The 13,879-nt window shown below is 43.9% G+C and overlaps 1 protein-coding gene across 1 annotated transcript in view; it reads left to right on the forward strand.

Moving 5' to 3' along the window:
• Positions 1 to 13,879, forward strand: part of LOC128057589 (ATP-binding cassette sub-family C member 4-like) — a 172,878-nt gene that overhangs the window by 40,790 nt on the left and 118,209 nt on the right. Inside the window, 3 exon segments of the mRNA XM_052650037.1 lie at positions 1,479 to 1,670; positions 6,623 to 6,714; positions 6,938 to 7,024. Of these exon segments, the coding sequence (XP_052505997.1) occupies positions 1,479 to 1,670; positions 6,623 to 6,714; positions 6,938 to 7,024 (371 nt within the window).

Consider the following 13,879-nt stretch of genomic DNA (forward strand, 5'->3'; position numbering starts at 1 on the left):
GAGTTCTTTTAAATAATAATCTTTGGATATATTCTTCACATATAGCTTAAAAAACTTTTTAAATATATTTTAAAATTTATTTGGTTGTATTGGGTCTTGGTTGCAGTGCGTGGGGTCTCTAATTGTGGCATGTGGGCTGGGTTGCCCTGGGGCATGTGGGATCTTAGTTCCCTGACCAGGGGACCAGGGATCTAATCAGAACTTCTGTCATTGGAAGGCGGATTCTTCTTTTTTCTTTTTTTTTTTCAGTGTTTATACTCTGAATGTAGTTACTATTGTTTTAAACTTTTTATTTTGTATTGGGTGGTAGCCAGTTAGCAATGTTCTGATAGTTTCAGGTGAACAGTGAAGAGTGTATGTCAGCCATATGTACACATGCATCCATTCTCCCACAAATTCCCCTCGCATTCAGGCTGCCGCATAACATTGAATAGAGTTCCATGACTGATAGAGTAGGTCCCTGTTTGTTATACATTTCAAATATAGCAGTGTGTACCTGTCCATCCTGAACTCCCAGACTGTCCCTTCTGCCCATCCTGGAAGGTGGATTCTAAACCATTTGACCACCAGGGAAATCCCCACATAGCTTTTTTCTTGTGGTTGCAAAATACATTTAATGATGATAACTTTATATAATTTACTTCCTATATTTGATGTTACAAACTTTAGGGTCTTTGAGATAGGCAGGATCCTGGTATGTAACTGGCATAAACCCCAAAATTTGAGCTCTCTTAATTGCTTCTGTGATTTCTTTTTTTGTTCCCACAAAGACCTGTTTTGTGCCTTCTATAAATGCATCCAATAAATGGAGAAATAAACTAGGATAAAAGCTGTAGATTCTTATAATCTACACATTTTTCATACAAGATACATTTTTTTCAGAGGCTCCTTATAAGGATTTTCCATTGGAATAGGCAGGTCCCTGTTGCTGGTTACCTGTTTATATTGTGAACAACTTCTTCTCCACAGCCCTGCATGAATCCCGGGATTTGTGAGGCAGACAACAGCTGTTGTGAAACGTGTCAGCTTTCTCTTCCCTGGCCCACTGCAAAGAGCTACCATAGCGGCCATGGTTCCTTGCTCCTCCCCTCCCCACAGTTTTTTAAGAAAAAGTATTTGTCAAGTAACAAATATCAGATGCAAGAACAACTGCATTAAACATCAGATACAGAAAGTACACATCATGCTGGTCTGCTGTGCTAGCGAAGGATGTTAATCATTCTTAGTCTTTGCTGAGTAGAGCACTTCATTTGGGGGAAACTCTGGCAGGGTGGAATGTTACAGTATTAATATTCCTTATCAACCTTTAGTCTACATTGACCAATAATGCTGTTTTCCATTTTTTCCTGCAACTTCCAGAGCTGTACTTTATCCTGTTCTGATATCACTGATCAAGCACCAGGGTGGGGTCAGCTGTGCTGCGGGGTGTGTTCCGTGAGTGCTGCCTGTTCACATGTATGTGTTGCTGTCTGTTTCAGTCGTCACTGTTACGTGCTCTGCTGGGAGAGCTGCCCCCGAGCCAGGGGAAGGTCACCGTGCACGGGAGGATTGCGTATGTTTCTCAGCAGCCCTGGTTGTTTCCAGGAACTGTGAGGAGTAACATTTTATTTGGGAAGAAATATGAGAAAGACCGATATGAAAAAGTAATAAGGGCTTGTGCTTTGGAAGAGGTGAGTAATGACTCTTGAGTTGCATGTACTCAGATTTCAAATAATGATAATATTGGTTTAACCTCTAAGATTTGTTGAAAGTTCTTTTTATTTGATTTTGAAAGGTCTTTTATTTGTTGCTTTAAGCTGGACTTCTAAGTAAGTATGCAGTCATATACATTGTTGTTTTAATTCTGGTGTGATAATGATGGTCACAGAATGCCTTTGTTTCATTTGGTGAAGTTTCATTCACTCTTAGATTCTTTTTGTAATGGACAATTAACAAAAATTTGTAAGAATAGAGAGCACTCTGTAATGAATTCTCATGTTCCCACCCCGGGTTCAGCCAGGGTCAGCTGGTGGCCAGTCTTGCTGGGTCTTTACCCCTGCCCTGTGCCACCCCTCCAGCCAACATCCCACCCCATCCCCTGGTATTCCAAAGCAGATCCTAGACCTCAGGTTAGTTCATCTGTAGACATTTTTGTTCTGTCACTAAGTCCTATCCAACTCTTTTTGACCCCGTGGAGTACAGCACGCCAGGCTTCCCTGTCCTTCACTATCTCCTGGAGCTTGCTCAAACTCATGTCCACCAAGTCGGTGATGCCATCCAACCATCTCATTCTCTGTTATCCCCTTCTCCTCCTGCCCTCAGTCTTTTCCAGTGTCAGGGTCGTTTCCAATGAGTTGGCAGTTTGTACAAGTGGCCAAATTATTGGAGCTTCAGCTTTAGCATCAGTCTTTCCAATGAATATTTAGGGTTGATTTCCTTTAGGATTGACTGGTTTAATCTCCTTGCAGTCCAAGGGACTCTCAAGAGACTTCTCTAGAACAATAATTCAAAAGTATCAATTCTTTGGCACTCGGCCTTCTTTATGGTCCAACTCTCACATTCATACACGAGTACTGGAAAAATCATAGCTTTGACTGTATGGACCCTTGTCAGCAAAGTGATGTCTCTGCTTTTTAATATGCTGTCTAGGTTGGTCGTAGCTTTTCTTCCAAAAGAGCAAGCATCTTTTAATTTCATGGCTGCAGTCACCATCTGCAGTGATTTTTTTTTCATCTGCAGTGATTTTTGAGCCCAAGAAAATAAAATCTGTCACTGTTTCCACCTTTTCCCCACCTATTTGCCAGGAGGTAATGGGACCAGATGCCACATAAATCAAGAGTAAACATATTCTGTTACCATAAGCAATACAAAATGTAACATTTGACTGTATATTATCTTTAACCACTTTTAAAAACTTAAAAAAAATTTATTAAAAGCTTTTAATGATTTTAAAAAAGTTTATAAAAAGCTTTTAATGATTTTAAAAACTTTTAGGCATTACATAAAGGTATCATGCTGATAAATTCTAGTTTGATATTTTCCCACATAGATTGCTTGACCTTACAACCCCCTCTTGGATGCCTGTAAGTTTGTACTTTCATCTTATATTTACACATTCCTGCCAACTTGGACATTTTCTTTTCAGACTGCCTTAACAATCATAGGATAATAAGTTAACTGATCCTTCTGTGTCTAGGTATAGAGGCCTTTGAGACTTGAGTTATTTTAGTGTTGCTTTCATTTCAAATATAATCTTCGGTCACCACCTGGGCAGTGTGATGTGAAAGAGCAAAAGGCTATGAACTGGTTCAAAAGGACATCATCTGGTTCAGATTCCAGCTCTTCTGTTTAACAGTTGACCATCCTCAGATCAGTGATATGACCTCACTTAGTAAATTTGCTCATCTGTGAAATGGGGCCAGAACTTCCTGTGAGCTTGTTGTGAGGATTAGAGATAATCAGCGTCAGGGCCCAGCCCAGAGCTTGGTGCACAGATCTTACCCCCCCACCCCCACCCCTGCCAGGAGCTGAGAGAAGCTATGTACACATGTACAGATGATGGAGCAGAATAAGATGGTCCTTCGTGAGAGATGGGAGGTGTAAACAGAGCCTTAGGAATTCAGCAGGTAGGGATGAGTCCAGGATGGTTCCATGGGAAAGGGTACTTGGGACGAGCCTGGGGAAATGGGCAGGATACTGACAGGCCATGAGAGGAGGGGTGATTCCACATGGAAGAAAAGCTGTGAAGGAAGGAGGGTTCCTGCTGCTCGACTCTCGAGTCCAGCCCTCCTCTGCCAGGGCCTCACGTCTGGCCCCCATTAACCATTTCAGCAGTCTGCTCTGTGGTGCTTCTATTGTAAGTCTCCACCATCGCTGAAGGGCCCTTGATGTGCTTCTGGACAGATGGCATCAAACCTGCTTTGCCATTTTCTAGTTTGCCTCTAATGTGTGTGTCTGCTGTTCAGTGAGAATTGGGGAAACTTAACTTAAAAGAAAATAACATGAATAATAATACCTTTCTGTCAGCGGGGGGAATTGTAGTCTATACTCAAGTTAGACTTTTCCCTTTAACCTAATCAGAAAATAGTGGCTGGGAAATTAGCAGGACTTGGATTTTATTTCTAATCCTGTGAAATGTTTTTCCCATTTGGGGCTGGTCTATAAATAATGGTCAGAGTCAACAACAAGCTCACAGTACTGCTACCAGACTTGGAGAGAGTTTGTTTCTTGTGCCCCAGCTGTGCTGAGTGAATGAGTGGATTTAGGTGCCTTTTCTAGAACATGGTTAAGATTGCTGTGCTATGACGTGTTACTATTTTGAGAAACAAAATGAAACAACGTAGAATCAAAGCATAAAAACTAAGTGGAACAGTTTACAAGGACTTCAACAGTGAAACACAGGCCAACAATTCTGTGTGTGTGTGTGTGTGTGTGCGTGCACGCGTGTGTGCGAGAACCTGTCTTAAAATGGCTCTGTTGTTCATGAAAACCAAAGCAAGGGATGGTAATAACTTTTGAACTCAACAAAGGAAGAAGGTGAAATAATGATGATTTTCATGACAGACCAATTGCTACCTTTCACTGGATGTACCCCAGTTAAGCTTTGAGTGAGCAGGGAACCTGTGCGTCTGTGTGCCTGTCAGGGAGGGTTATGATATAGACACCCTCTTTCTTCTCTTTATGGTCACGTGCTTTGCATATTGTGATCCACACTATGAATGGGTTCCCACTGTTGGCTTGATGAGAAAATAGGCATCAGACACCAGTAGCAAGTTATAATCAATTCCAGTCCTTTTTCCATTTATGGAGGGTGTTCATACTTAGATTCTCACAGCATCCTTGAGTTTAGTAACTCTTGTTTCTGTAGCACATTCTGTAGAAGAGGAAAGTGAGACTTAGGGAGATCAAAGGACTTGTTATCATGCTGACTCCAGTGTGCTACCCGCTTTCTCCCCAGATTTGCTAAAGTAGAGACAGAGAGTGAGGGCGTCATCTGCAGAAAGGTACCGCTGTGTATCTTACATTGATGCCTGAGGGGTTTAGTAGATAATTCAAAGATTTTTAATTTAATAATTGTGTAACTTAAGCCTGATTGTTATCTTGTCATTTTGGGGATTTTTTTGTCATTTTTAAAAAAATTTCCTCAGGTGCTCTGGGGAAAATAGACTGATTTATCTATTTACTTCTTAAATAGCGTTCAGATATAATTTATGGTAGATTCCCAGATCCTCAAGTCAAAACTTCATATCTTTCTTAACTTTGAGTTTTTCCTGCTTTTACAGACAAGCATCTACTTAGTTCAGCTGATCTGCTGGGTGTCCATTGAGTAAACTGTTTCTTTCCTTTTGGTTTTCCTGCCCAGCCTGCTCTTTCTGCTCCCATTTCTTGTACAGACCTTGTCTATCACACTATGACTTGCCTTAAGTATCACTGTGAAGACATTGGTCAGGTGTTATCCCTTCTCTGAAAGTAGGAAGCAGAGACCAAGATCAGCAAAAGTGGTAATTTAAGATACAATAAATCCTCTTCCTTCACCAGCCTGGGCCACCAGCTCTCACACCTGTGTCTCTGGCACAGACCTTCATACCTGCATGTCCAGCTGCACTGGTGGCACTCAGTGGCATCACTGAGAGGTCATCTCAGCTTGTCCACAAGAAAAGCCTCCTAAACCTGCATCCGCCATCTTCCCCAACTCAGTAAATGGAGACTCTGTCTTTCCCTTTCTTCCACCCAAACACCACAGTCCTCTTCTCTTACAGACAACACCCATCCTGTCAGCAGGTCTTACAGACTCTGCCTTCCAAATGTCTCTGCAGTGTGACCCGGTCTCTCCATTCCCACTGTTTTCTAGCTTATTCCAGTAATGTCCTCACTTGTATCCACCTTCACCCTTCCCCACTTACTGTCTGTTTTCTGCAAAGCACAGGAGTTTGTTTCCTTGTAAACCTCAGACCATGTCAGTCCTCCCCTAACTCTCTTCCTCTTACTGGAGTGCCCCCAGGCTCCTCCTGCTCTGTCTCCACCCTCACTCCCATCATTCTTACTCTGCTCTGCTCTCCTGACCTCCTTGCTTGTCCTGAACCCCTTGGGCATCTCCCTGTGGCCTCTGCACTCGCCCCTCACTCTGTGTGGAGCAGCCTCTCCAGGTCTGCCTGAGCCCCTCCCGCTCCCCAGATCTGCTCACAGCTCCTCTGAGCAGAGCTCCCACACCCCAGTGTGGACTCACTTCCTCCTTCAGTCTCCATTCCCCTGAGCTGGTTTGCTTTTCCTTCTTGTCCTCAGTTCTTGTGCTCGGGTTAATTTTCCATATCATCATCTCCCACCATGGAAAGAAATTTTAGGGGCTCTGTTTCCTTGTGGCTGAATTCATTGTGCCCAGAACGGTGCCTGGTGTATAGTCAGTCCTCAATAAATACCTGTTAAAGTGGTCAAATGCATAAATGCTTCAAAAAAATACAGAATGAAAACAAAGGAAAAGCCCTGCGAGGTTTTTTAATTTTCCTGGTTACAGTTAGTCACTATGCAATAAGCCCATTGCCATTGATTAAATACTTGTATGAAGAAATGATGCAAAAATATTAGGATGGCAGGAGGAGAGCGCATTTTAAGTCTTTTTCTTTTTTCCTTTTCTATCTCCATGCAGGATTTGCACAATTTGAAGGAAGATGTAATCGTGAGAGGAGATGGAGGAACCCCACTGAGTGAAGGAGAGAAAGCCCGAATCAGCCTTGCAAGGTAAGTGGGGTTTCAGTTGCCATCCTGCTCCTACTCCTCCGCGGCTCCTAGTGGACGTGAACACGCAGACCCCGCTCACCGGGTGGGTCTGTGTGAAGCAGGGTCTTGCCTCTTTCCCTGGGCTCTTGGAATGAACATGGGGTTGTTGGATGCCATCATGATTCAGAGATGGGACCCAGGGAGTGTGAAGTGTCCCCTCCTGACATCTCTCTACATTTTCTAGAGCCGTGTATCAGGACGCAGACATCTACCTCCTGGACGATCCATTCAGTGCAGTGGATGCAGGAGTCAGCAGGCACTTGTTCGAACAGTGAGTTTGCTCCTGTGTTTCTATCATCTCTGCTTTCTAAGAACCCTGTAGAGATCAGGGAAGAGAGCTCAGGAAAGCCTTTGTGCTTTAGGAGTCTCAGCTCTCTCTGCCTTGCTGTTCCTCCCTCCCCTCCCTTCCCTCCACACAAGATCCATCGTAGAGAAGTTTTGCATCCTGAAGATGTCAGGACAGGAAAATACGCCAGGTGCTTCAAGTGTGTGGAGGAGAGTGGGGTCAGTGCTTTAGGGAGTGAGGGATAGATGGTTGATTCCCCCATGACTTGCAGGTAATGGATCCAAACCCTAAGGATAAGAATGATGTAAAAATTTTAAATCCAAGAGTAGGCCTTGGGAACCTGATAACTGGATGCCAAACATTTTCCTCCATCATGTGTTAAAGACACATTAGAAGTGAAGTTTTCAGTACCAACATAGGGCTTCCATGGAAAGACTGTTGGTTTATTAATCCATTGGTTTGGAAATACTTAATAAAGTCTAGAATTTACAAATGATTTATTTCATATCTGAGTATGATTCAGGTGTTTAACATTGCTTTATAGATTCTTACTAGAATTAATACTTCAGTTCAGTTCAGTCACTTAGTCATGTCCAACTCTTTGCGACCCCGTGAATCACAGAACACCAGGCCTCCCTGTCCATCACCATCTCCCAGAGTTTACTCAGACTCATGTCCATCAAGTCGGTGATACCATCCAGCCATCTCATCTTCTGTCATCCCCTTCTCCTCCTGTCCCCAATCCCTCCCAGCATCAGAGTCTTTTCCAATGAGTCAACTCTTCACATGAGGTGGCCAAAGTACTGGAGTTTTAGCTTTAGCATCATTCCTTCCAAAGAAATCCCAGGGTTGATCTCCTTCAGAATGGACTGGTTGGATCTCCTTGCAATCCAAGGGACTCTCAAGTCTTCTCCAACACCACAGTTCAAAAGCATCAATTCTTCAGCGCTCAGCTTTGTTCACAGTCCAACTCTCACATCCATACATGACCACTGGAAAAACCATAGACCCTCGTGTAGGGTTACCTTGAATTTGAAACTCAGTATCTTGTTTGAAGTCCTGACTCTCACTTTGTTCTGGAATTTGTTGTCAATGGCTCTTTCTTGGCCACAGAACTCCTGAAGGAGAACAGCTCTGATGCTTCTCTGTCCTAATACATGCTGACTGAGGCCTCTGGTGGAGTCTAGACTGACCTCTTTGAAAGCCTCATGAATTCGCTCTTTCTGAAGCAGCCTCCACATCTACCCCATAGTTAGTTCTCTTGCTGTTGTTCACCTTGTTAAAGCCAATGAGCCTTCTAGCTGCACTTATTAAAGACCTACTGTGTGCACTGAGATCGATGCCCTTACAGATGTTACTGCACAAAACCTCTCAGTTTACAAGGAGGACAGTGAGCCAGGAGAGGGGAAGGACCACACTGGGCAGAATAAGGGAGACCAGGACATCCAGCCCTCATTCCTGCCTCTAACGAACCTGTCTCTACGTGGAGCTTGTTCAGACAGATGCCTGGGGAAATGTCAGCTGAGTCATGGTTTAGAGAGTTTCCATACAGGGTAGGAAATACTAAGTGGAAGTGGCAGCTGGAGGCTTTCACTGAAGTTGGAAAGCTCCCTGTGCCCAGGGCTGGGCGGGCAGTGCCCTGGGGGCCTGCAGCCTGGGCAGGTGTGTGGAGGCTGAGAAGAGGACCCAGTTCTTTTGGGGAAGGAAGAGGAGAAGCTCAGGTGCCGGGGGAGGAGGAAGCAGGGCTGTGAGGAGAACAGCAGACACATCCTCACCTGGAGGAGCGGGGGTGTTCGGCAGGGAGAAGCGGTTTGGGAATTCTCGCTGCGAGGTCTTGTGTCAGTTTGCTGGGGCTGTGTCCGTCCAGGCTGCTGTCACAGGAACCAGAACTGGGTGGCCTAGAAATAATGGAAGTTTATCTCTCTTGGTTCTCGAGGCTGAGAAAGTCCAAGGTCAGGGTGCCGAGAAATTCAGTGTCTGGTGAGGGTCTGATTCCTGCGTCCTCACGTGGTGGAAGGGGTGAGGGTGTCCTGTGGTTCCTTTTATCAGGACACCAATCCCATGTATGCAGGTTCCACCCTCCTGACCTGGTCCTGCCAATGGCCACACCTCCTAATACCAACACAGTGGGAATAGCTTTTAATGCATTAATTTTGAAGACAGAAACATTCAGTCTATAGCAAGTTATCGCGATGGGGGTGCTGAAGAACAGAAATGGATTCTCTCACGGGTCTCGAGGCTGGGAGTTAAGTGTGTGGGCAGCTTTGCTCTCTGCTGAATGCGTCTCCTTGCCTGCTGGTGGCGGCCACCGCGTGGTGTTCTCACGCGGTCCCCTCTGTCCTCAAGCACCCCGTGTCTCTGTTCATTTATTTTTTTTAAAGTTTTTATTGAAATATAGTTGATTTACAGTATTGTGTTAATTTCTTTGTACAGCAAAGTGGCTCAGTTATACACATATATACATTCTTTTTAATATTCTTTCATTATGGTTTATCTCAGGATATTGAATATAGTTTGCTGCACTATACTATAGGACCTTGTTGTCTGTTCATTATACACATAATAGTTCACATCTGCTAACCCCAAATTCCCAGTCCACCACTTCCCCACACCCCTCCATCCATGCAACCCCATGTCTGTTCACTATGTCTGTGAGTCTGTTTCTGTTTTGTAGATAGGTTCATTTTTGCCACATTTTACATTCCACGTATAAGTGATGCATGATATCTGTCCTTCTCTTTCTGACTTACTTCGCTTAGTATGATGAAGTCTAGGTCCTTCCACATTTCTGCAAACGGTATTCTTTCTTTCTGTTTATGTTATGGCTGAGTGGTGTTACATTGTCTATATGTACCATATCTTCTTTATCCATTCATTTGTCTGAGGACATTTAGGTTATTTCCATGTTAGGTTGTTGTGAATAGTTTTGCTATGAACATGGGGTGCATGTGTCTTTTTGATTTACAGTTTCCTCCAGATATATGCTCAGGAGTGGGATTACTGGATTATGAATTAATTCTGTTTTTAGTTTTCTGAGGAACCTCCATAGTGTTTTCCATAGTGCCTGAGATAGCTGATAATCCCACCAGCAGTGTAGGAGGGTTCCTTTTACTCCATTCCCCCTCAGCCACTGTTATTTTAATGATGGCCATTCTGACTGGCATGAGGTGATAGCTCATTGCAGTTTTGATTTGCATTTCTCTAATAATTCAAAATGGGAGCTTCTTTTCATGTACCTATTGGCCATTTGTACGTGTTCTTCAGCGAAATGTCTATGTAGTTCTTCTGCCCATTTTTTATTTTTATTTTTTTAATTTTATTTTTACTTTATTTTAATTTACAATACTGTATTGGTTTTGCCATACATTGACATGAATCCGCCGCGGGTGTTTATGAGCTCCCAATCCTGAACCCCCCTCCCACCTCCCACCCCATATCATCTCTCTGGATCATCCCCGTGCACCAGCCCCAAGCATCCTGTATCCTGTATCAAACATAGACTGGCGATTCGTTTCTTACCTGATAGTATACATGTTTCAATGCCATTCTCCCAAATCATCCCATCCTCTCCCTCTCCCTCAGAGTCCACAAGTCCGTTCTATACATCTGTGTCTCTTTTGCTGTCTCCCATACAGGGTTACCATTACCATCTTTCTAATTTCCACATATATACTTTAGTATACTGTATTAGTGATTTTCTTTCTGGCTTACTTCACTCTGTATAATCGACTCCAGTTTCATCCATCTCATTAGAACTGATTCAAATGTATTCTTTTTAATGGCTGAGTAATACTCCATTGTGTATATGTACCACAGCTTTCTTATCCATTCATCTGCTGATGGACATCTAGGTTGCTTCCATGTCCTGGCTATTATAAACAGTGCTGCAATGAGCATTGGGGTACATGTGTCTCTTTCAATTCTGGTTTCCTCGGTGTGCATGCCCAGCAGTGGGATTGCTGGGTCATAAGGCAGTTCTATTTGCAATTTTTTAAGGAATATCACACTGTTCTCCATAGTGGCTGTACTAGTTTGCATTCCCACCAACAGTGTAAGAGGGTTCCCTTTTCTCTACATCCTCTCCAGCATTTGTTGCTTGTAGAATTTTGGATCACAGCCATTCTGACTGGTGTGAAATGGTACCTCATTGTGGTTTTGATTTGCATTTCTCTAATAATGAGTGATGTTGAGCATCTTTTCACGTGTTTGTTAGCCATCCATATGTCTTCTTTGGAGAAATGTCTATTTAGTTCTTTGGCCCAGTTTTTGATCGGGTTGTTTATTTTTCTGGAATTGAGCTGCATAAGTTGCTTGTATATTTTTGAGATTAGTTGTTTGTCAGTTGCTTCATTGATTGGATTTTGTTGTTGTTGTTGAGTTGTATGAGCTGTTTGTATATTTTGGAAATTAAGGTCTTGTTGGTCACATCATTTGTAGTATCTTCTCCTGTTCTGTAGGTTGTCTCTTCATTGTGTTTATGGTTTCCTTTACTGTGAAAAGCTTGTAAGCTTGATTACATCCCATTTGCTTACTTTTTTTAATTAAAACATAATTATTTGTTTATGGCTGTGTGGGCTGTTTGTTGGTGGGGCTTTCTCTCTAGTTGTGATGAGCAGGGGCTTCTCTCTAGTTGCAGTGTGTGGGCTTCTCATTTCAGTGGCTCCTCTTGAGCAGAGCACCGGCTCTAGGGTGTGTGAGGCTCCTGGGCCCCAGAGCACAGGCCCGGTAGTTGTGGTGCGTGGACTTAGTTGCTCCGTGGCATGTGGGTCCCTCCTGGTCCAGGGATTGAAACCATGTCTCCTGCACTGGCACATGGGTTCTTTACCAGTGAGCCACCAGAGAAGCCCCCATTTGTATATATTTGCTTATGTTTCTATTGCCTTAGGAGACTGACCTAAGAAAACATTGGTATAACTTATGTCAGAGAAAGTTTGCCTCTAATCTCTTCTAGAGTTTTATGGTGTCAGTCTTTAATCCATTTTGAGTTTACTTTTGTGCATGGTGGGAGGGTGTGTTCTAACTTCACTGATTTGCATGCCTGTGTCCATTCCTTGTGTCTTAGTCTCCTCTTCATCTAAGCACACCAGTCAGCTTAGATTAGGTCTAGTATAATTAAGGGTAATGATTATCTTTTAAAAGTCTCTGTCACTGAGTTCTACAGTACTGATGGTTAAAGTATCAAGTGAATCTGAGGGGACATGACTGATTTACAGCAGGTCCAGAATAGCAAAGTAAAGAGACTTCAGCAGAGTCCAGTGTGTGAGAGGGAGATGTGTGAGGAGCTCTGAGCTCTGGACACGAGGAGCTGGGATTCCACGTCCACTAAGCAGGGGTCGTTAGTCTTTGGTGGGACCTGCCCGTATGTAAAATGTGCTCAGTGTTGGGGTGATGAAAGAGTCGTGGAGATGGATGATGGTGATGGCTGCACAACTATGTAAACGTACTCAATGCCACTGAGCTATATGCTTAAAATTGTTAAAATGGTAAATTTCATGTTAGGTATATTGTAACACCCATACAAACCTGCATAGTAGCACTGAATCTTTGAGAACATGAGAGAACAGGGCAGATGACGCATGGCATGGCCTCCAGCTCTCTGATCTGACCCTCCATTCCCAGCCTCTCCTGTTCATGGCTTGATGAATTTTCCCTTAGAGAAGTGCCTGTGTCTTGTCATGAGTTCAGGGACAGGAGCTCGTGCTGTGACAGGGATTCCCCACCCCCACCCTCTTGGCATCATGAGTATCCCAGCCTCCTTGTTCCCAGCGCCCTGCCCTGAGCTCACAAATGTCTTGTGTGCATCTGCACAAGCTCCCCATCACGGCAGGAACAGATTCTACTGGCCGTTGCATCTGTGTCACAGGGGAAGGCAGTTGGTGTCAAATATAGTGTGCTGATCACAGAAGTTCTCCTGAGCTCTTTTTCAAACACAGGAGATATTTATAAAATCCTCTCAAATATTTTGGGTGCACCACTTTGGATATATATTGATAGAAGCAGGCTTAAAACTGTTTTTTGCTAATCAGAACCACATTCTTTAAGGTGACTTAAAGAAAAAAAACAGACAGCATGAAAACAAATTAGGAAATCATTCAGTAGCAGCTGGAGAGTGTTCTCAAGTTAGAGAACTGGATGGAACAATATGCTATGAGAGATGGTGGTCACATGGAAGCTTAGTCATGTGAAGGGTTTTGTATTAAAAGTGAATGAATCACACTTTTACTTATGATTAGCAGATTCCTTCAGTAATGGAGAATGGTCATTAAGGTTTTTGAGTTTTACAGTTTATGCTGTGAACACTAAATGGGTTCTGTCACCTACAGAGGGGCCTTGGGTGAACTGATGCTGTCCCACCTGTGTCCAGCTATGGATACTGTCCTGGTTCAGCCCCACATCCCAGACTCCCACCTCCTGCATTATCAAGTCTTCGGGTCTGTCCTGATCAGACTCCCAGGCTGCTGTCTACACAGCTCACCCTTCTGCTCCAGCCCTTCTCAGACCCCTCTTCACATTCAGGGAGCAGCTTCAGGTCCTCAGATAGAGAATAGGCTTCTGCTGCCCCCATCAGCATTTCTAGCTCATCCTTATATTCACTCAGTATCCAGCTGCGCTGGCTCTGTGGGGTCCTCTCTCACCCCTGTCTGTCTGTACATACTGGTCCCTCTGTTCCAGAGCCAGGCAGTGCACAGGACACAGAAGGAAGACAGGCCCTGCCGTCCCCTCCTTCTCCACCAGGGGGCGCCCGTGCCCTCTGTCTTCCCACAGCCTCAGTGGGTGCACTTGGCCATTTATGAGTCCCCCCACAATCCCCCAAGCTGTAAATGCAGGAAGGTGCCTCAG

Source organism: Budorcas taxicolor, chromosome 12, assembly GCF_023091745.1.
Source record: "Budorcas taxicolor isolate Tak-1 chromosome 12, Takin1.1, whole genome shotgun sequence".
NCBI lineage: Eukaryota > Metazoa > Chordata > Mammalia > Artiodactyla > Bovidae > Budorcas > Budorcas taxicolor.